This window comes from Mobula hypostoma, chromosome 3, assembly GCF_963921235.1.
Source record: "Mobula hypostoma chromosome 3, sMobHyp1.1, whole genome shotgun sequence".
In the NCBI taxonomy this organism is placed as follows: Eukaryota; Metazoa; Chordata; class Chondrichthyes; order Myliobatiformes; family Myliobatidae; genus Mobula; species Mobula hypostoma.
Genome location: NC_086099.1, coordinates 227874418 through 227897309, shown reverse-complemented (window position 1 = coordinate 227897309; position 22892 = coordinate 227874418). Strand labels below are relative to the sequence as shown.

The 22892-nt window shown below is 49.2% G+C and overlaps 1 protein-coding gene across 2 annotated transcripts in view; it reads right to left on the bottom strand.

Annotated features, from left to right (window-relative positions):
* The window catches only part of LOC134344596 (uncharacterized), a 159271-nt gene that overhangs the window by 5316 nt on the left and 131063 nt on the right, over positions 1 to 22892 (bottom strand). Inside the window, exons 27-30 of one of the 2 annotated variants that reach the window (XR_010017467.1) lie at positions 22475 to 22653; positions 17406 to 17623; positions 13156 to 13209; positions 2680 to 3272 (exon numbers count right to left, since the gene is read on the bottom strand). Coding sequence is in view for 1 of the 2 variants with exons in the window: in XM_063044680.1 (XP_062900750.1) it covers positions 3203 to 3272; positions 13156 to 13209; positions 17406 to 17623; positions 22475 to 22653 (521 nt within the window). In the remaining variant the exon portion in view is untranslated. Of the gene's footprint in view, positions 1 to 2014; positions 3273 to 13155; positions 13210 to 17405; positions 17624 to 22474; positions 22654 to 22892 lie in introns of those variants that run through there. The other variant, XM_063044680.1, reaches the window with a different exon arrangement.

Here is a 22892-nt window from a genome sequence, read left to right as displayed (position 1 = left end):
TCCCTAAGGCAGTCCTACGTTGAGTTCAACGCTGACTGGCAACTCCTGTGACGCTGCTGGTACCAAACTGAATTGGTCTCTGCCGGTCCTTTGGATTCATCAGCCAGACAAGTTTGCTCTCTACATCGTACTGCCCTGGGCTGTGTATCATGTAGGCAAGTAGGATGCAACAGCTATGGTCAACCACAACCAACAGAAGGCCATCACTGACTGAAGTGTAGCCCAGAAGCTCGGGGAACACACCGGCCGGTGGGCCAGCAGTTAGCAGGTCCCACACTAACACAATCTTTTCAGTGTTAATCCAGACCACTTCAGCAACAACTGGGCAACCATGGCTTAGACTGTGATTGTACAGAGGCTCCCGTGGGATGCAGGGGAGTGTGTCACTGCAGGCTGCAACCAGAAAAGCCAGGTCCCAAACAAGGTGTTCACTATTCATCTCCTCCCTCACCCCCATTCAGGGTCCCAAACAGTCCTTCCAGGTGAGGCAACACTTCACCTGCAGATCTGCTGGAATTGTCTATGTAGCCTCCTCGACATTGGAGAGACCCAGTGTAAATGGGGCGGGGGGGGGGGAATCGTAGAGCACCTCCGCTCCATCCACAAAAACCAGAAATTCCCAGTGGTCACCCAATTTAACTCCAATTCCCATTCCTGTTCTGATATGTCAATCCGTGGTGCCCTCTTCTGCCACGATGAGGCCACCCGCCCTCATTTGTCACATTTACCTGAAGCACTGTTGAGGATCCCTACCACCCATCCCACAATCTCTCTGACCCACTACCATCAGGAAGGAGGTTCAGGAGCATCAGGACTAGGACTGGCAGACAGGGTGACAGCTTCTTCCCTCAGGCCGGGAGACTAATGAATACCCTGCCACTACCGAGGTCTTATAACTAGGACAGAGAGCTGTTTACTGTTTACCTGTGCTGTGCACTACATGCATTTTGAATTATATTTTATTAACTTACCTGTGGTAATATCTTGTTTCATGTGTTGTGTGTGTGATGTATGTTTTGTGGGTTCACCGTAGGTTGGAGGAATATTGTTTCATTTGGCTGTCTATGGGAAAGTATTCTTAGAGATGGAAAATATAATCATCTGGATAGACAGGGTCTGATTAGGAACAGTCAACATGGATTTGTGCGTGGAAGGTCATGTTTGACAAATCTTATTGAATTTTTTTAAGAGGTTACTAGGAAAGTTGACAAGGGTAAAGCGGTGGATGTTGTCTATATGGACTTCAGTACGGCCTTTGACAAGGTTCCACACGGAAGGTTAGTTAGGAAGGTTCAATCGTTAAGTATTAATATGGAAGTAGTAAAATGGATTCAGCAGTGGCTGGATGGGAGACGCCAGAGAGTAGTGGTGGATAACTGTTTGTCAGGTTGGAGGCCGGTGACTAGTGGTCTGCCTCAGGGATCTGTACTGGGTCCAATGTTGTTTGTCATATATATTAATGATCTGGATGATGGGGTGGTAAATTGGATGAGGAAGTATGCAGATGATAGGTGACATTGTGGATAATGAAGTAGGTTTTCAAAGCTTGCAGAGACATTTAGACCAGTTAGAAGAGTGAGCTGAAAGATGGCAGATGGAGTTTAATGCTGAAAAATGTGAGGTGCTACATTTTGGTAGGACTAATCAAAATAGGACATACATGGTAAATGGTTGGGCATTGAAGAATGCGTTAGAACAGAGGGATCTAGGAATAATGGTGCATAGTTCCCTGAAGGTGGAATCTCATGTGGATAGGGTGGTGGAAAAAGCTTTTGGTATGCTGGCCTTTATAAATCAAAGTATTGAGTATAGGAGTTGGGATGTGATGTTGAAATTGTACAAGGCATTGGTAAGGCCAAATTTGGAGTATTAGGTACAGTTCTGGTCACCGAATTATAGGAAAGATGTCAACAAAATAGAGAGAGTACAGAGAAGATTTACTAGAATGTTACCTGGATTTCAGCACCTAAGTTACAGAGAAAGGTTGAACAAGTTGGGTCTTTATTTTTTGGACTTAAGAAGGTTGAGGGGGGACTTGATAGAGGTATTTAAAATTATGAGGGGGATAGATAGAGTTGACGTGGATAGGCTTTTTCCATTGAGAGTGGGGGAGACTCAAAGAAGAGGAAATGAGTTGAGAGTTAGGGGGCAAAAGTTTAGGGGTAACATGAGTAACTTCTTTACTCAGAGAGTGGTAGCTGTGTGGAACGAGCTTCCAGCAGAAGTGATAGAGGCAGGCTCGATATTGTCATTTAAAGTTAAATTGGATAGCTATATGGACAGGAAAGGAATGGAGGGTTATGGGCTGAGTGCAGGTCGGTGGGACTAGGTGAGAGTAAGAGTTCGGCACGGACTAGAAGGGCCGAGATGGCCTGTTTCCGTGCTGTAATTGTTACATGTTATATATGTACAGTCCCTTGTAAAAATATTCAGCCCCCAACCCTTTGTTTACATAAATGAGTATTAGAACATTGAAATCCATAGCACATTACAGGCCCTTCAGCCCACAATGTTGTAACCTACTCTAGAAACTGCCTAGAATTACCCTACCACATGGCCCTCTATTTTTCTAAGCTCCAGGTACAGTACCCTATGTATCCATCTCCACCGGCACTGCATTCCACACACCCACCACTCTGTGTAAAAAAAACTTACCTCTGACATCCCCCTTGTACCTACCTCCAAGCACCATAAAGCTGCACCCCCTCGTGTTAGCCATTACAACCAGGGATTTTGATCAATTTAACTGAGAGTTTTTATTTGTCAATCACATGCTCCTTTCTTTCACAGCAGAGCCCAAAAAAAAAGGAAAACTGTAAAGTACGAAAAAGTAAAAATTCGAAAACTGAACAAGTGCTCCTCACTGCCAGAGGACGTTACTGTCTTCCCGTTCGACCTGGGATCCTGCTGCAGAGCTCTTCCAGCAGACGGGCAGAAGCAGAAAAAAATCCTCACCATTACTGGATGAGATTCAGGAGTTTGGTAATGTACTGCTGATGGCAAGCTGAAGCCAGAACCAAGCCCTCGAGAATAACACGGCATTATTTCCCCTTCGCCCTGCCACAGCGATAACAGTGCAGGGCCCTTGCAGAAACATCGGCCCAGCACGGGCCTGGGATGAAGGAGGCTGCCTTCCGGTACACACAGGGTTAACGTGGTCACACTTGGATCCAGAGAGTGGACGTGCGGCTGAATATACTGCTTAGGCATTGTCGAAGTCTTTCTTTGTGGGGTACCTGCAGTCTTGCTTCTCTAACACAGGAGGCTCCGACCTGCAGAGAGGGCAAATCGATCAAACCTTCCTTCAGGCTCACCAGAGACCAGTTCATCCCCAAATCCCCTTCATCCCCACAACTCAGTGGGTCAAAAATCTCACCAATGTGGGAGGGGGCAGTACCGATGGAGGGGAGGTCACTGCGAGAGGGGTGGTACTGAGAGAGGCTCATGGTGTCACAGCCCTCTCTCCTAAAGTTGAAAATTTGCTGCAAAATCACCAAGGAACAATTTTGGAGACTGCCAGAAGATGCTGAGAGAGTGAAGTATCACATCAGCAGCAGAGTGACCCTGGGAGTCACTGGGTGTTCCCTCGGACCTTGAAGGAGACTAGTGTTGAAATTGCAGGGGCCCTGGCTGAAATATTTAAAATATCGCTGTCTACAGGTGCGGTGCTGGAGGATTGGAGAGTGGCTCATGTTGTTCTGCTGTTCAAAAAAGGATCAAAAAATAATCCGGGAAATTATAGGCCAGTAAGTTTAACGTCGGTAGTAGGTAAGTTATTGGAGGGAGTACTAAGAGACAGAATCTACAAGCATTTGGATAGACAGGGGCTTATTAGGGAGAGTCAACATGGCTTTGTGCGTGGTAGGTCATGTTTGACCAATCTGTTGGGAGTTTTTCAAGGAGGTTACCAGGAAAGTGGATGAAGGGAAGGCAGTGGATATTGTCTACATGGACTTCAGTAAGGCCTTTGACAAGGTCCCGCATGGGAGGTTAGTTAGGAAAATCCAGTCACTAGGTATACATGGAGAGGTGGTAAATTGGATTAGACATTGGCTCGATGGAAGAAGCCAGAGAGTGGTGGTAGAGAATTGCTTCTCTGAGTGGAGGCCTGTGACTAGTGGTGTGCCACAGGGATCAGTGCTGGGTCCATTGCTATTTGTCATCTATATCAATGATCTGGATGATAATGTGGTAAATTAGATCAGCAAGTTTGCTGATGATAGTAAGGGGGTCAGATAGGCGATTCTGTGGACGCAGTCCAGAGACTCGGATGGTAGTTTGCCTCCCTGGTGCCAGGGTCCGGGATATTTCTGATCGTGTCCAAGATATCCTGAAGTGGGAGGGTGAAGAGCCAGAGGTCCTGGTACATATAGGTACCAATGACATAGGTAGGAAAAGGGATGAGGTCCTGAAAGAAGAATATAGGGAGCTAGGAAGGGAGTTGAGAAAAAGGACCGCAAAGGTAGTAATCTCGGGATTACTGCCTGTGCCACGCGACAGTGAGAGTAGGAATGCGATGAGGTGGAGGATAAATGCGTGGCTGAGGGATTGGAGCAGGGGGCAGGGATTCAAGTTTTTGGATCATTGGGACCTCTTTTGGCGCAGGTGTGACCTGTACAAAAAGGACGGGTTACACTTAAATCCTCGGGGGACCAATATCCTGGCAGGGAGATTAGCGGGGGCTACTGAGGTGACTTTAAACTAGAATGGTTGGGGGGTGGGAATCAAATTAAAGCGGCTAGGTGTGAGGAGGTTAGTTCACAACAGAGGGATGGGAACCAGTGCAGAGAGACAGAGGGGTGTAAAGTGAGCGTAGAAGCAAAAAGTACAAAGGGGAAAAGTAAAAGTGGCAGGCCGACAAATCCAGGGCAAGCATTAAAAAGGGCTAAGAGAGTTGTAAAAGAGTGCCTGAAGGCTTTATGTGTCAATGCAAGGAGCATTCGTAATAAGGTGGATGAATTGAAAGTGCAGATTGTTATTAATGATTATGATATAGTTGGGATCACAGAGACATGGCTCCAGGGTGACCAGGGATGGGAGCTCAACGTTCAGGGATATTCAATATTCAGGAGGGATAGACACGAAGGAAGGGGAGGTGGGGTGGCGTTGCTGGTTAAAAAAGAGATTAACGCAATAGAAAGGAAGGACATAAGCCGGGAAGATGTGGAATCGATATGGGTAGAGCTGCGTAACACTAAGGGGCAGAAGACGCTGGTGGGAGTTGTGTACAGGCCACCTAACAGTAGTAGTGAGGTCGGAGATGGTATTAAACAGGAAATTAGAAATGTGTGCAATAAAGGAACAGCAGTTATAATGGGTGACTTCAATCTACATGTAGACTGGGTGAACCAAATTGGTAAAGGTGCTGAGGAAGAGGATTTCTTGGAATGTATGCGGGATGGTTTTTTGAACCAACATGTCGAGGAACCGACTAGAGAGCAGGCTATTCTGGACTGGGTTTTGAGCAATGAGGAAGGGTTAATTAGCGATCTTGTCGTGAGAGGCCCCTTGGGTAAGAGTGACCATAATATGGTGGAATTCTTCATTAACATGGAGAGTGACGTAGTTAATTCAGAAACAAAGGTTCTGAACTTAAAGAGGGGTAACTTTGAAGGTATGAGACATGAATTAGCTAAGATAGACTGGCAAATGACACTTCAAGGATTGACGGTGGATATGCAATGGCAGGCATTTAAAGGTTGCATGGATGAACTACAACAATTGTTCATCCCAGTTTGGCAAAAGAATAAATCAAGGAAGGTAGTGCACCCGTGGCTGACAAGAGAAATTAGGGATAGTATCAATTCCAAAGAAGTAGCATACAAATTAGCCAGAGAAAGTGGCTCACCTGAGGACTGGGAGAAATTCAGAGTTCAGCAGAGGAGGACAAAGGGCTTAATTAGGAAGGGGAAAAAAGATTATGAGAGAAAACTGGCAGAGAACATAAAAACGGACTGTAAAAGCTTTTATAGATATGTAAAAAGGAAAAGACTGATAAAGACAAATGTAGGTCCCCTGCAAACAGAAACAGGTGAATTGATTATGGGGAGCAAGGACATGGCAGACCAATTGAATAATTACTTTGGTTCTGTCTTCACTAAGGAGGACATAAATAATCTTCCAGAAATAGTAAGGGACAGAGGGTCCAGTGAGATGGAGGAACTGAGCGAAATACATGTTAGTAGGGAAGTGGTGTTAGGTAAATTGAAGGGATTGAAGGCAGATAAATCCCCAGGGCCAGATGGTCTGCATCCCAGAGTGCTTAAGGAAGTGGCCCAAGAAATAGTGGATGCATTAGTGATAATTTTTCAAAACTCGTTAGATTCTGGACTAGTTCCTGAGGATTGGAGGGTGGCTAATGTAACCCCACTTTTTAAAAAAGGAGGGAGAGAGAAACCGGGGAATTATAGGCCGGTTAGCCTAACGTCGGTGGTGGGGAAACTGCTGGAGTCAGTTATCAAGGATGTGATAACAGCACATTTGGAAAGCGGTGAAATGATCGGACAAAGTCAGCATGGATTTGTGAAAGGAAAATCATGTCTGACGAATCTCATAGAATTTTTTGAGGATGTAACTAGTAGAGTGGATAGGGGAGAACCAGTGGATGTGGTATATTTGGATTTTCAAAAGGCTTTTGACAAGGTCCCACATAGGAGATTAGTGTGCAAACTTAAAGCACACGGTATTGGGGGTAAGGTATTGGTGTGGGTGGAGAATTGGTTAGCAGACAGGAAGCAAAGAGTGGGAATAAACGGGACCTTTTCAGAATGGCAGGCGGTGACTAGTGGGGTACCGCAAGGCTCAGTGCTGGGACCCCAGTTGTTTACAATATATATTAATGACTTGGATGAGGGAATTAAATGCAGCATCTCCAAGTTTGCGGATGACACGAAGCTGGGTGGCAGTGTTAGCAGTGAGGAGGATGCTAAGAGGATGCAGGGTGACTTGGATAGGTTGGGTGAGTGGGCAAACTCATGGCAGATGCAATTTAATGTGGATAAATGTGAAGTTATCCACTTTGGTGGCAAAAATAGGAAAACAGATTATTATCTGAATGGTGGCCGATTAGGAAAAGGGGAGGTGCAACGAGACCTGGGTGTCATTATACACCAGTCATTGAAAGTGGGCATGCAGGTACAGCAGGCGGTGAAAAAGGCGAACGGTATGCTGGCATTTATAGCGAGAGGATTCGAGTACAGGAGCAGGGAGGTACTACTGCAGTTGTACAAGGCCTTGGTGAGACCACACCTGGAGTATTGTGTGCAGTTTTGGTCCCCTAATCTGAGGAAAGACATCTTTGCCATAGAGGGAGTACAAAGAAGGTTCACCAGATTGATTCCTGGGATGGCAGGTCTTTCATATGAAGAAAGACTGGATGAACTGGGCTTGTACTCGTTGGAATTTAGAAGACTGAGGGGGGATCTGATTGAAACGTATAAGATCCTAAAGGGATTGGACAGGCTAGATGCAGGAAGATTGTTCCCGATGTTGGGGAGGTCTAGAACGAGGGGTCACAGTTTGAGGATAGAGGGGAAGCCTTTTAGGACCGAGGTTAGGAAAAACTTCTTCACACAGAGAGTGGTGAATCTGTGGAATTCTCTGCCACAGCAAACTGTTGAGGCCAGTTCATTAGCTATGTTTAAAAGGAAGTTAGATATGGCCCTTGTGGCTACAGGGGTCAGGGGGTATGGAGGGAAGGCTGGGTTCTGAGTTGGATGATCAGCCATGATCATAATAAATGGCGGTGCAGGCTCGAAGGGCCGAATGGCCTACTCCTGCACCTATTTTCTATGTTTCTATGATACAAAGATTGGAGGTGTAGTAGACAGTGAGGAAGGTTTTCAGAGCCTGCAGAGGGATTTGGACCAGCTGGAAAAATGGGCTGAAAAATGGCAGATGGAGTTTAATACTGACAAGTGTGAGGTATTGCATGTTGGAAGGACAAACCAAGGTAGAACATACAGGGTTAATGGTAAGGCACTGAGGAGTGCAGTGGAACAGAGGGATCTGGGAATACAGATACAAAATTCCCTAAAAGTGGCGTCACAGGTAGATAGGGTCATAAAGAGAGCTTTTGGTACATTGGCCTTTATTAATCAAAGTATTGAGTATAAGAGCTGGAATGTTATGATGAGGTTGTATAAGGTATTGGTGAGGCCGAATCTGGAGTATTGTGTTCAGTTTTGGTCACCAGATTACAGGAAGGATATAAATAAGGTTGAAAGAGTGCAGAGAAGGTTTACAAGGATGTTGCCGGGACTTGAGAAACTCAGTTACAGAGAAAGGTTGACTAGGTTGGGACTTTATTCCCTGAAGCGTAGAAGAATGAGGGGAGATTTGATAGAGGTATATAAAATTATGATGGGTATAGATAGAGTGAATGCAAGCAGGCTTTTTCCACTGAGGCAAGGGGAGAAAAAAACCAGAGGACATGGGTTTAGGGCGAGGGGGGAAATGTTTAAAGGGAACATTAGGGGGGGGCTTCTTCACAGAGAGTGGAGGGAGTATGGAACGAGCTGCCAGACGAGGTGGTAAATGCAGGGTTCTTTTTTAAAATTTAAGAATAAATTGGACAGATACGTGGATGGGAGGTGTATGGAGGGATATGGTCCGTGTGCAGGTCAGTGGGACTAGGCAGAAAATGGTTTGGCACAGCCAAGAAGGGCCAAAAGGCCTGTTTCTGTGCTGTAGTTTCTACGGTTTCTATGGTCCTGGGGATGGGGTAGGGCCCGTGGTCGGGTCTACAGTGAGGGTGAGGGTGAGGGTGAGGAGTGAGGGATGGGGTCTACAGTGAGGGCGAGGAGGGAGGGATGGGATAGAGCCCGTGGTCAGGTCTACAGTGAGGGTGAGGAGAGTGGGATGAGGTAGAGCCCGTGGTTGGGTCTACAGTGAGGGTGAGGAGTGAGGGATGGGTCTACAGTCAGGGTGAGGAGGGAGGGATGAGGTCTACAGTGAGGATGAGGAGTAAGGGATGGGGTCTACAGTGAGGGTGAGGAGTGAGGGATGGTTCTACAGTGAGGCAGTGAGGGTGAGGAGGAAGGGATGGGTCTACAGTGAGGGTGAGGAGGGAGGGATGGGGTCTACAGTGAGGGTGAGGAGTGAGGGATGGGGTCTACAGTGAGGTTGAGGAGGGAGGGATGGGGTCTACAGTGAGGGTGAGGAGTGAGGGATGGGGTCTACAGTGAGAATGAGGAGTGAGGGATGGGGTCTACAGTGAGGGTGAGGAGGGATGGGGTCTACAGTGAGGGTGAGGAGTGAGGGATGGGGTCTACAGTGAGGGTGAGGAGTGAGGGATGGGGTCTACAGTGAGGGTGAGGAGGGAAGGATGGGTCTACAGTGAGGGTGAGGAGTGAGGGATGGGGCCTACAGTGAGGGTGAGGGGTGAGGGATGGGGTCTACAGTGAGGGTGAGGAGTGAGGGATGGGGTCTACAGTGAGGGTGAGGAGCGAGGGATGGGGTCTACAGTGAGGGTGAGGAGTGACGGATGGGGTCTACAGTGAGAGTGAGGGGTGAGGGATGGGGTCTACAGTGAGGGTGAGGAGTGAGGGATGGGGTCTACAGTGAGGGTGAGGAGGGAGGGATGGGGTCTACAGTGAGGGTGAGGAGTGAGGGATGGGGCCTACAGTGAGGGTGAGGGGTGAGGGATGGGGTCTACAGTGAGGGTGAGGAGTGAGGGATGGGGTCTACAGTGAGGGTGAGGAGCGAGGGATGGGGTCTACAGTGAGGGTGAGGAGGGAAGGATGGGGTCTACAGTGAGGGTGAGGAGGGAAGGATGGGGTCTACAGTGAGGGTGAGGGGTGAGGGATGGGGTCTACAGTGAGGGTGAGGAGTGACGGATGGGGTCTACAGTGAGAGTGAGGGGTGAAGGATGGGGTCTACAGTGAGGGTGAGGAGTGAGGGATGGGGTCTACAGTGAGGGTGAGGAGTGAGGGATGGGGTCTACAGTGAGGGTGAGGAGTGAGGGATGGGTCTACAGTGAGGGTGAGGAGGGAGGGATGGGGTCTACAGTGAGGGTGAGGGGTGAGGGATGGGGTCTACAGTGAGAGTGAGGAGTGAGGGATGGGGTCTACAGTGAGGGTGAGGAGTGAGAGATGGGGTCTACAGTGAGGGTGAGGAGGGAGGGATGGGGTCTACAGTGAGGGTGAGGAGTGAGGGATGGGGTCGACAGTGAGGGTGAGGGGTGAGGGATGGGGTCTACAGTGAGGGATGGTTCTACAGTGAGGGTGAGGAGCAAGGTGGTCACATCAGGTGTAGATGACGACTACCTGGAGGGGGATGAGAGCGTTGGACCCAGTGAGGGGGAGAGGGGGCCATTTTTGAAGCCGAGATGGCTGAATTCCTCGACCCCAGCACCGAGTCACAGCCTGTCTCTCTGAAGGAGATCCGACAGTTCTTATGGGATTACCGAAAGAAACCTTTCAAGGCCCAGTTGGCCACTGATCGCGGGTCGGGTCTGGGAGGGGTCGTCCAGTCGATCCGCGTGATCCTCCAATCGAAGGGGAGGGGAGCTGAGGTGACCCGTGAGGATCGGCGTCAGTTCAAGAGGCTCCTGGAGTCCCTGGAGAGGGTCACAGGGTGAAGGGAGGAGAGGGCTCGAAGGAGAGCTCCGATCCTTCATCCAGGGGCTCTGGTGAAGGGTCTCAGTAAAATGCACCATGAAGCTGAGTGTTGTGACCCTTAACATCAATGGCGGTAGATTCCATCATCTCTCTGTCCTCTGGGACGGGAGATATGTGGTGAGATTCCTGCAGGAATCCCGTACTGTTCCCGGAGATGAATCTACTTGGCTCCTGGAATGGCGGGGGTGGGGTGGGGGGGGGTGTCCACATGAGACACCTCAGCTCCACTTCCAGCTGGGTGGCCCTCTTGTCAGCCTGAAATAGGAACTCGTACCAGGCCGTCTGCCTCACCTCGCCGCGCGTCAGGACAGTGTGCCAGTGCACTTTGTCGATGTGTACACCCCTGAGCCCGGCCCGATGCAGGCCTGCCTGCTCCCAGAGGTGCCTCCATTGCTGGGGTTCATAGATCGGAGCGAGTGCGTTATCATGGGGGGTGATTTCAACTGTACCCTTGAGGACAGGGACCACACTGGTCCTCAGAGCAGCTGAACATCAGTGAGGAAGTTACCGTTGGTCGAGTCCTCAGACTTGGTCAATGCCTGGCAGAGCTCTCACCCTGACCTCTGAGCTTTCTCAAGGAGATACAAACGGGGTTGGGGCTTACGGATCAACCAACTCTATATCTCTAGGAAGACAGCCGGTTCCAAGATTCATTCCGGCTGTTCTGGAAGTCCTGGCGGGAGGAGCAGGGGAGTTTCCCCTCCCTGCGGCTCTGGTGGGATGTGGACAAGGCTCACATCCAACTGCTCTGCTAGGAATATGTGCACAGGAAGACCGAGTGGTGGATGTTTGGGATGGATCAGCTTGAGAAGGAGCTGGTCGACCTGGAATCCCGGCTGGAGCTGACCGATGCGGACCAGCCCCTCTGGGATGAGTACAGTGGAGGCAACTGCAGCTTGAGAGGTCCCGAGGCTCCTACGCGAGGATGCTGCAGGATCTGGACCAGGCCACACCCTTCTACTCTCGGGAAGGGGAGGGGTGTCCACAGGCAGCTAGTGGAGTTGCTGCAGAGGATGGCTCCTCCGTCGCGGATCCAGCAAGAATTGTGGTGAAATGCTTTCCTCTGCATGTCTGGCTCGCGCAGAAGAAAGCCCGTTAAACTCTTACGGAGAAAGCAAGGGCATGGGCTCTGACTTTATCTGGGCAGGGTGCTCCTGTGTCATTGGGGAAAGGTGCTCTGTCTGCTGAGCGGACTGGTCCTGGTCCTGATCCTATTACGGTGGGTGTCGGGAGACCATGGGGAAGTGGAGGGGTTCCAGCTACGTCACCACCCAACGTGCTCGTCAGACTCAGATCTCAGGAGACCACGTGGGAGAGGGTCCTGCACAACGTGAGCCGTCTCGCAGGGACGCCCACCGTGCCATTCTGTGATGCTCCAAGGTGCTTCTTGTACGGACTGTTCCTGCACACCTTCCACTTCCTCGCCTTCATCTGCCGACCGGACTCGCCTTGGTGGTCCGTGTTACCGTCCGGCAGTGGAGAGGGTCCCCAGTGGAAGTCTCTGTACACGGGGGTGCTTCCCCTGTACACTGGGGACCTGGCAGTACATCAGGCAGTCCCATTCAACAGTCTCTGTACACAGGAGAGCTTCCCCTGTACACCGGGGACCTGGCAGTACATCAGGCAGTCCCATTCAACAGTCTCTGCACACAGGGGTGCTTCCCCTGTACACTGGGGATCTGGGGTGGAAGGTACTGCAACAGGCTGTCCCGTTCAACAGGTTCCTGAGCAGGTTTACTGATGCCCCGTCCACCCGTGCATTCTGCGGGCGGGAGGAGTCAGTGTACCATGAGTACACAGAATGTGAGAGGTTGCAGCCCCTGTTTGAGTTTCTCAAGGGGCTGCTGAGGTCCTGGCTGCATTTTAGTCCCACGCTCCTCATGTATGATCACCCAGTTCAGAAGGGGGTGGGGCGAGAGGTGGGCCTGGCCATGATGGCCATTCACGGGTCTAGGCGGCGGAAAGCGGAGGCCGACTGCCTGTCCCTTTTCCGAGGATACATCCGTGCCCGGCTGTCCTTGGAGAGGGAGCACGCGGTCACCATGTGCACATTGGGGGATTTCCGTGAGCGATGGGCCCCACGGGGTATTGACTGTTTTTTATAGACAGTAGTAAGCATATTTTAATCTGAGTCTACTCACTGTCTTGTAAATACTGAATACGTGGACCTTGTGTATTTGTGATGTAAATAAACTTGTATAGCATTGTTAGACAAAGGGGTGGTACTGAGGGGGTGCTGCATGGGGAGTAAGCATGCACTGAGATGTTAACACCCCCTCTTGTTAAACAATCCCAGTCCATACAAAGCGGACTGCGGCTCCCAGGTGCAGTGGGACAGGGCAAGGTGGGGTCACTGCTCCCCTCTCCCGACGTGCCTGACGGCATCTGCCTTCATGAGCAAATCCGAGCAGAGAGATGGAGAGGGAGAGGCTGGAATTCTGACAGAGAGTTTGAAGGGGAGTTCGCGTGTTGGTGAGGGGGTGGCGTAAGGGTGTCTCAAAGAGAGAGCCTACCGGCTTAACGCGCCAGTACCTACCTGCATTCCCAGCCCAGAGTGAGGCCAGAGTCCACGCAGTCCCTCTTCTCTTTCCTGAGGAGTGGGAGAGAAGAGTGAATCATAGTCATAGTCATACTTTATTGATCCCGGGGGAAATTGTTTTCGTTACAGTTGCACCATAAATAATAAATAGTAATAGAATCATAAATAGTTAAATAGTAATATGTAAATTATGCCAGGAAATAAGTCCAGGACCAGCCTATTGGCTCAGGGTGTCTGACACTCCAAGGGAGGAGTTGTAAAGTTTGATGGCCACAGGCAGGAATGACTTCCTATGACGCTCTGTGCTGCATCTCGGTGGAATGAGTCTCTGGCTGAATGTACTCCTGTGCCCACCCAGTACATTATGTAGTGGATGGGAGACATTGTCCAAGATGGCATGCAACTTGGACAGCATCCTCTTTTCAGACACCACCGTCAGAGAGTCCAATTCCATCCCCACAACATCACTGGCCTTACGAATGAGTTTGTTGATTCTGTAGGTGTCTGCTACCCTCAGCCTGCTGCCCCAGCACACAACAGCAAACATGATCGCACTGGCCACCACCCTTGACTGTGACAGGGGCAGTGGTCTGGAGCCTTGCTGGGCGAGAGAGGGGAAGATGGTGATAAGGGTGGGGGAATACCAGCCTTGCTCACAGTGTTCTGGAGCCTTGCTGGGGCAGAGGGAGGTAGGGGTGAGGAGTGCCAGCCTAGGGATTAAAATGGAGACTGAAGACGTTGGAATCTGGATCAACACTCAATCCAGATTAGAGAGTAGGTCTATAGGCTGAGCAATGTTCTATAGAAAGGCACATGAATGTGAAGATGGAGGGATGTGGACATTGTGTAGGCAGGAGGGATTAGTTTTTATTTTATTTATTTATTTTTTAGCTGGTTCGGCACAACACGGTGCGCCAAAGAGCCCATTCCTGTGCTGTACTGTTCTATATTCCATGCTAGGACTTCCGCAGGGATCGCTCTCTATGCGACTCCCTTATCCATCTGTACCTCACACTGATCTCCCTCCTGGCACTTACCCTTGCAAGTGGAACAAGTGCTACACTTGTCCCTACACCACCCCCCTCACTACCATTCAGGGTCCCAAACAGTCCTTCCAGGTGAGGCAACACTTCACCTGTTAGCCTGTTGGTGTCATATACTGTGTCTGGTGCTCCCGTGTGGCCTCCTGTATATCGGTGAGGCCTGGTGTAGATTGGGAGACCGCTTCGCCAAGCATCTAGGCTCCGTCCGCCAGAACAAGCAGGATCTCCCAGTGGCCACCCATTTTAATTCCTTTTCCAATTCCCATTCCGATATGTCTATTCAGAGCCTCCTCCACTGTCGTGATGAGGCCACACTCAGGTTGGAAGGACAACACCTTACATTCCGTCCGGGTAGCCTCCAACCTGATGGCATGAACATCGACTTCTCTAACTTCCGGTAATGCCCCTACCCCAACCCCTCTCCTTCACCATTTCCCATCCCCTTTTCCCCCTCCCACCTCATCTCCTTGCCTGCCCATCACCTCCCTCTGGTGTTCCTCCCCCGTTTTCTTTCTTCCACGGCCTTCTGTCCTCTCCTATCAGATTCCCCTTCTCCAGCCCTGTATCTTTTTCACCAATCAACTTCCCAGTTCTTTACTTCATCCCCTCCCCTCTCAGTTTTACCTATCACCTTGTGTTTATTCCCCCCCTGCCACCTTTTAAATCTACTCCTCAGCTTTTTCTCTCCAGTCCTGCCAAAGGGTTTCGGCCCGAAACATCGACTGTACTCTATTTCCGTGGATGCTGCCTGGCCTGCTGAGTTCCTCCAGCATTTTGTGTGTGTGGCTCGGATTTCCAGCATCTGCAGATTTTCCCTTGTTTGCTGAGATTTACTTTTTTTATTTATTGAGATACAGTGTGGAATAGGTCCTTTCGGCACTCTGTCCACCCATCACTGATCACTGGCCTAATCACGGGACAACTTATACTGACCAATTAACCTACTGACTGGCATGCCTTTGGACTGTGGGAGGAAACTGGAGCACCCTGAGGAAACCCAGATGGTTACGGGGAAACATACAAACTCCTTGCAGACAGTGGCAGGAATTAAGCCCAGCATTGTGCTAAGCACTAAGCTACCACACCGCAAGATGCTCCCTGGACTAGAGAGCATGTCTTAAGAGATAAGACATATCTTATGAAGATAGGCTCTTCTCTTTGGAGCGAAGGACGATGAGAGGTGATTTGAGCGAGCCATACAAGAGGCAGGGATCGAGTGGACTGCCAGAGACTTTTTCTTAGCTAAGACGAGGGGGGATAGTTTTAAGGAGATTGGAGAAAGTATGGGGGGGGAGGGAATGTCAGAAACAACTTTTTACACAGAAGCTGGTGGGTGCGTGGAACGTGCTGCTGGAGGTGGTGGTAGAGGCAGGTAGATTAGGGACATTTAGAGACTTTGAGACAGGCACATGGATGATGGAAAAATGGAGGCTCCGTGCAGGAAAGTGTTGGATTGATCTCGGACTAGGTTAACGAATTGGCTCAACATTGTGGACTGAAGGGCCTGTACTGTTCTGTGCTCTGTGTTCTGATACCTCTCCATTTGTAAACCCCAAACCCTTCACACAAAGGCTAATTCGCCATTTATAAACAAAAGCGATTCTGCGGAGGCTGGAAACCTTGGGCAATGCACACAAAATGCTGGAGGAAGTCAGCAAGCCAGGTAGCATCTATGGAGGGGAATAATCAGTCAATGTTTCTGGCCAAGACCTTTCATCAGGACAGTTCCAAGGTTCATTTATTATCAAAGTATACAACTCTGAAATTCTTCTTCTCCAGGTAGCCATGAAACCAAGAGAGAAAAGAAAGGTAACACAATCATTAACCCCCAAATCCTTCCTCCCACACAAAAAATGAACAAAACAGAACAGACATATCGATCCCCAAATCCTCCTCCCCTAACAAAAAAAAGATGGGGTGAAAAACACAGAATATGAAAAACTGTAAGACTGAAAAAAGTATCTAGTAAAAGTCCATATCCAAAATGCAGAAAACCTGGGTAACATTCTCTGGGCACAGCAGCCGGCTCTCCCCTCTCCACAACAGAGCAATCCCCAGCGATCAAAAGGCAGGCAGCTGCCTCTCACCTTCCACATTTGCCTCAATGTTTCAATATCCCTCACTGCTTCAATCGGCTTGCGACCCATCCCGCAGCCCGCTCGCCATGAGGTTCACATACACTGCCTCTGCCTCCCGGAATCCTCTCGGATACTGCGGAGCGCTAAAGCACCCAAACGAACTCCAAACCTCCGCATTCATCTCGATGTTTCAATCCCCCTCATTGCTTAATCAGCAAAATGAAGAACATGGGCTTGTGCCCCATCCCGCAGCCTGCTCGTGCTCACCACCTCTGCCTCCCGGAATCCTCTGGGAGAATGCCGGTTCATCAGGACAATACGCCAATACGCTGCCTTCCTTAAGTACTTGCGGCAACGTCGACGAACCTGTTGTGATTCATGTACAGGAACATGACCTGCTCATCACTCATCTGCAATCCGGCTCAACCCACCTTTAGAATCCTCCTCCGCAAGTGCAAGACCTCACACCTTCTGCTTGTATCAGCTTTCACCCACTCTCCCGCTGGTTGGACAGCACCACACACAGATCGAGCAGAACTAGACCATTGGCCCATCGACTCTGCTCTGCCATTCCATCATGGCTGATTTATTATCCATCTCAACCCTGTTGTCCTGCCTTCCCCCCATAACTTCTGACACTCTGACTAATCAAGAACCTATTGCTACATACATAGCCAGTGACTTGTTCTTCACAGCCGTCAGTGGCAGCGAATTCCACAGATTCACCACCCTCTGGCTAAAGACTCATCTCTGTTCTAAATGGACATTCCTCTATTCTGAGGCTGTGCTCTCCGGTCCTTGTCTCCCCCACTATACGAAACATCCTCTCCACATACACTCTATCTAGGGCTGGGGGAGGAGGAGATAGATGGAGGGGGAAGGTGAGGAGAAGCAGATTTTACGAGGGGTAAGAAATCGCGAGTGAAGTGAGTGTTTGTGGACAGGAAAGAGGAAGAACCCTGGGAAGGAGGAGGGGGTAAGAGAAATATCTAGGTCTGGATGACGTGGAGGGGAGGGGTCACTGGCCAGGATCGAGTGAGCGAGGAGAGTCAGGGTGAGGGTTGACAGGGAAGAGATGCTGAGGGCTCTGGGCAGGGTTCGGTGAGGGGAGGGCCACAATACTCACTTCAATACGGGGGGCCGTGTTTGGGTTTCCGTGTTGATGAGCTGCACAGTCTGCCCCCAAGGAGGAAATTCCTGACGATCCAGCTCACACCACGGCCTCTTCCTGCTCTGACGGAAACTGTCGACATAGATAGAGGAGGAGGAGGAGGAGGAGGTTGAGGTTGAGGCATCCGCATTCGACCCCGGCCAATTAAACAACATTTCCTCTTCATTCGGCACCTGCGGGGAGACAGAAACCAGCTCTGTGAGAGATTTACTCACGGGCCACGTGGGGGCAGAGGAAATTTACCAGGATGCTGTCTGGATTAGAGACCATGTCTGATGAGGATAGGTTGAACAACCTAGAGCTTTTTTCTTTGGAGTGAAGGAAGATGAGAGGTGACTTGATACAGGAGTACACGATAAGATGCAGAGACAGAGTGCACAGGCAGAGACTTTTCCCCAGGGCCAAAATGGCTGATACCAGGAGGCATAATTTTAAGGTAATTGGAGGAAAGAACAGGGGGAATAGAAATAGAATTTTTACATGGAGAGTGGTGGGTGAGTGGAACACCCTGCCAGGGCTGATGATAGAGGCATTTAGGGGCATTTAAGACCATAAGACAAAGGAGCAGAAGTCAGCCATTCGGCCCATCGAGTTTGCTCTGCCATTTTATCATGAGCTGATCCATTCTCCCATTTAGTCCCACTCCCCCGCCTTCTCACCATAACCTTTGATGCCCTGGCTACTCAGATACCTATCAATCTCTGCCTTAAATACACCCAATGACTTGGCCTCCACTGCCGCCCATGGCAACAAATACCATAGATTCACCACCCTCTGACTAAAAAAATTTCTTCACATTTCTGTTCTGAATGGGCGCCCTTCAGTCGTTAAGTCATGCCCTCTCGTACCAGACTCCCCCATCATGGGAAACAACTTTGCCACATCCACTCTGTCCATGCCTTTCAACATTCGAAATGTTTCTATGAGGTCTCTCCTCATTCTTCTAAACTCCAAGGAATACAGTCCAAGAGCGGACAAACGTTCCTCATATGTTAACCCTCTCATTCCCGAAATCATTCTAGTGAATCTTCTCTGTACCCTCTCCAACGTCAGCACATCCTTTCTTAAATAAGGAGACCAAAACTGCCCGCAGTACTCCAAGTGAGGTCTCACCAGCACCTTATAGAGCCTCAACATCACATCCCTGCTCCTATACTCTATTCCTCTAGAAATGAATGCCAACATTGCATTCACCTTCTTCACCACCGACTCAACCTGGAGGTTAACCTTAAGGGTATCCTGTACGAGGACTCCCAAGCCCCGTTGCATCTCAGAACTTTGAATTCTCTCCCCATTTAAATAATAGTCTGCCCGTTTATTTCTTCTGCCAAAGTGCATAACCATACACTTTCCAACATTGTATTTCTTTTGCCACTTCTCTGCCCATTCTTCAATCTATCCAAGTCTCTCGGCAGACTCTCTGTTTCCTCAGCACTACCAGCCCCTCCACCTATCTTCGTATCGTCAGCAAACTTAGCCACAAAGCCATCTATTCCATAATCTAAATCGTTGATGTACAATGTAAAAAGAAGCGGCCCCAACACGGACCCCTGTGGAATACCACTGGTAACTGGCAGCCAACCAGAATAGGATCCCTTTATTCCCACTCTCTGTTTCCTGCCAATCAGCCAATGCTCTATCCACGTATGTAACTTTCCCGTAATTCCATGGGCTCTTATCTTGTTAAGTAGCCTCATATGTGGCACCTTGTCAAAGGCCTTCTGAAAATCCAAATATACAACATCCACTGCATCTCCTTTGTCTAGCCTACTTGTAATTTCCTCAAAAAATTGTAATAGGTTTCTCAGGCAGGATTTCTTTTAAGGAATCCATGCTGAGTTCTGCCTATCTTGTCATATACCTCCAGGTACTCTGTAACCTCATCCTTGACAATCAACTCCAACAACTTCCCAACCACCAACGTCAAGCTAACAGGTCTATAATTTCCTTTTTGCTTCCTTGCCCCCTTCTTAAATAGCAGAGTGCCATTTGCAATCTTCCAGAACCATGCCAGAATCTATCGACTTTTGAAAGATCATTGCTAATGCCTCCGCAATCTCCACAGCTACTTCCTTCAGAACACGAGGGTGCATTCCATCTGGTCCAGGAGATTTATCTACCTCTAGACTATTCAGCTTCCTGAGTACTTTCTCTGTCCTAATTGTGACTGCGCACACTTCTCTTCCCTGCCACCCTTAAGTGTCCGGTATATGGCTGATGTCTTTCTCAGTGAAGACTGATGCAAAATACTCGTTCAGTTCCTCTGTCATCTCCTTATCTGCCATTACAATTTCTCCAGCATCATTTTCTATCAGTCCTATATCTACTCTCACCTGTCTTTTACTCTTTATATACTTGAAAAGCTTTTAGTATCCTCTTTGATATTATTTGCTAGCTTCCTTTCACAGTTCACCTTTTCCCTCTTAATGACCTTCTTAGTTTCCTTTTGTAAGCTTTTAAAAACTTCCCAATCCTCTGTCTTCCCACTAATTTTTGCTTCCTTGTATGTCCTCTCCTTTGCTTTAACTTTGGCTTTGACTTCTCTTGTCAGCCACGGTTGCATCCTTTTTCCATTTGAAAATTTCTTCTTTTTTGGAATATACCTGTCTTGCACCTTCCTCACTTTTTGCATAAACTCCAGCCACTGCTGCTCTGCTGTCCTTCCCGCCAGTGTCCCTTTCCAGTCAGCTTTGGCCAGTTCCTCTCTCATGCCACTGTAATTTCCTTTACTCCACTGAAATACCGACACATCAGATTTCGGCTTCTCTTTTTCTAATTTCACAGTGAACTCAATCGTGTTATGATCACTGCCTCCTTAGGGTTCCTTCATACGTACATGGTTGATAGAAATATGGAGAGTATGTGGGAGGGAAGGGCGAGATTAATTGAGTGTTAAAAGATTAGCACAAAAATGTGGCACAAGTAGCCTGTACCATGCAGAACTGGTCTACGTTCTACCACCCAGGACATGCCACGGGTGAGGGAGCAGATGACTGCACAGCAAGGATAAGCCAGGTAACTACAGGCCAGTGAGTCTTGTAACGTCTCCAACCTGATGGCATGAATATTGATTTCCCCAGCTTCTGGGAATGTTCTCCCCCTCTCTCTTCCCTCTTCAATACTCCACTCTGGTCTCTTCTTGTCACCTGCCCATCAGCACCCCCGGTGCCCCACTTCCTTCCCTACCTTACAGAGAAGAAGGAGGTTTAGATGGGATCAGAGGGGTAATATTTTCCACAGAGAATGTGGTTACAATCTGAACACGCTGCCAGACAAAGTCTCTCTCACATAGTCTACATAAAAATTAGATCACAAAGATCTCGAAGGCAGGTTATTTAGTTGGTGAGAATGCTGCAGAACAAGGGACTTATCTCTGTGGTCACTAACACTCTGATTCCACACTATCCTGGCCCAGGGTTTCATCTGCACATTGCTACACTGGATAATACACCACCAGTACAGAAAATCATAGAGTCATAGGTCACTACAGTACAGAAACAGGCCCTTTGGCCCATCTAATGCATGCTGTACCATTAATCTGCCCAGTCCCATAGCTCCTCACATCTCTTCCATCCACATACTTATGCAAACTTCTCTTAAATGTTGCATCCACCACCTCCACCGGCAGCTCCTTCCACACTCTCACCATCCTCGGAGTCAGCTTCCTCCTTAGGTTCTCCTCAAATATTCCACCTTTCCCCTTTAACCTATGACCTCTAGTTCTAGTCTCACGCCTCCTCAGTGGGAAAAGTCTGCTTGCATTTACCCTGTTAGTACCCACCATAATTTTGTATCCTTCTGTCAAATCTCCCCTCAAACTCCGGGGATTAAAGTCCAAACCTATTTAACCTTTCCCTATAACTCAGGCCTCAAATCCCAGCAACATCCTTGTAAATTTTCCCTGCACTCTTTCCATCTTATGTTCATCTTTCCTGTAGGTGGGTGACCAAAATGGCACACAGTACTCCAAAGCAGGTCTCACCGACGTCTTACACAATTTCAACATAACATCACGAAGGATGTCAAAAGTGTAAACCTCACAGTCTTTCTTCCCCCCGGGAACAGAAACTCTAAACTAGAAGCAGAGGTTTAAGGTTGAGAGGTGAACGATATAGAAAGGACCTGAGTGGCCATTTCTTCACACGGAGGATGTCGGATGTCGGGTGTATGGTGTACGGTGCATGGGATGAGAACAGCACAAACAGAGAGCTGGAGGAACCCATTGGTCCAGGCAGCAGCTGTGGAGGGGAATACAGAGTCCACACCTCCGACCAAGATCCTTCATCAGGACCGAAAGGAAGGGGCAATAGGAAGGCAGGGCCAGGGGAAGGAGTACAAGCTGTAATCAGAAGAGGTAGTTGAGGCTGGTTAGACAGACCTGGGCCAAACAAGGAGAAGTGGGGTGGCTTGGCAGCTTTGCGGTTAGCACAACGCTGACCAGCACCAGTGATTGGGGATCGTTTCCCACCGTTGTCTGTAAGGAGTCTGTAGCTCTCCCTGTGACCACGTGGGTTTCCTCCAGGTGCTCCGGTTTCCTCCCACAGTCCAAAGACGTATGAGTTAGAGTCAGTAAGCTGTGGGCACGCTGTTGGCACCAGAAGTGTGGCGACACTTGCAGGCTGCCCCCAGCTCGTCATCAGACTGTGTTGGTCACTGACACAAAGCAACGCATTTCACAGTATCTCTCGATGTATAAACGTCAGATAAAGTTACTCTTTTATCTAGTTTACATGGGCATCCTGGATAGCGTGAACCAGTTGGGCTGAAGGGCCCATTTCCGTGTTGTGTGACCAATGATACGGGGGGGGGGGGTTGCTAATATGCATGGCTTCGCACTGACGCACGGAAACCCCTGAAACACACACAAAATGCTGGAGGAGCTCAGCAGGTCAGGCAGCATCTATGGAGGGGAATAAACAGCTGCTATTTCAGGCCAAGACCCCTCATCAGAAACTCTGGGCTTTGGCGGCCCCAGAACTCACAGTCTGTCAGCGTGACCCTGGCACAATAGGCCAGAGACATACCTTCTCAGTGCCCTGGTATATGACACGCAGAGACTGCAGTCTCTGGATGCCCTGCTGCAGCTCGAGACGCCGGAACACTAGCTGCGACTGCCACCGAACCATTAGAGCCTCCATCCACTGGGCAAACCGTGAGGACCTCCGCTCTTCATCCAAGACTACCACATCTGTCCGCTCCATGCCTGGAAGTGGTGGGGGGGAGGCAGGAAACGGTTAGAAAACAGGACAATTGAGGAAACCTATTTCAAGGTAAATAAGGGTCAGGAAGCAGGCCAGGGGAACTTTGGAGCCCTCTGCACTGATCTCGGAAGATCTCCATAGACCTAGCCTGGGATGTCACCCCGAATCATTCCCCACATCCAATCCCATCTCTCTCTCACTCACTCCCACACCGATCCCGGGAATCCTCATAGACCTGGCC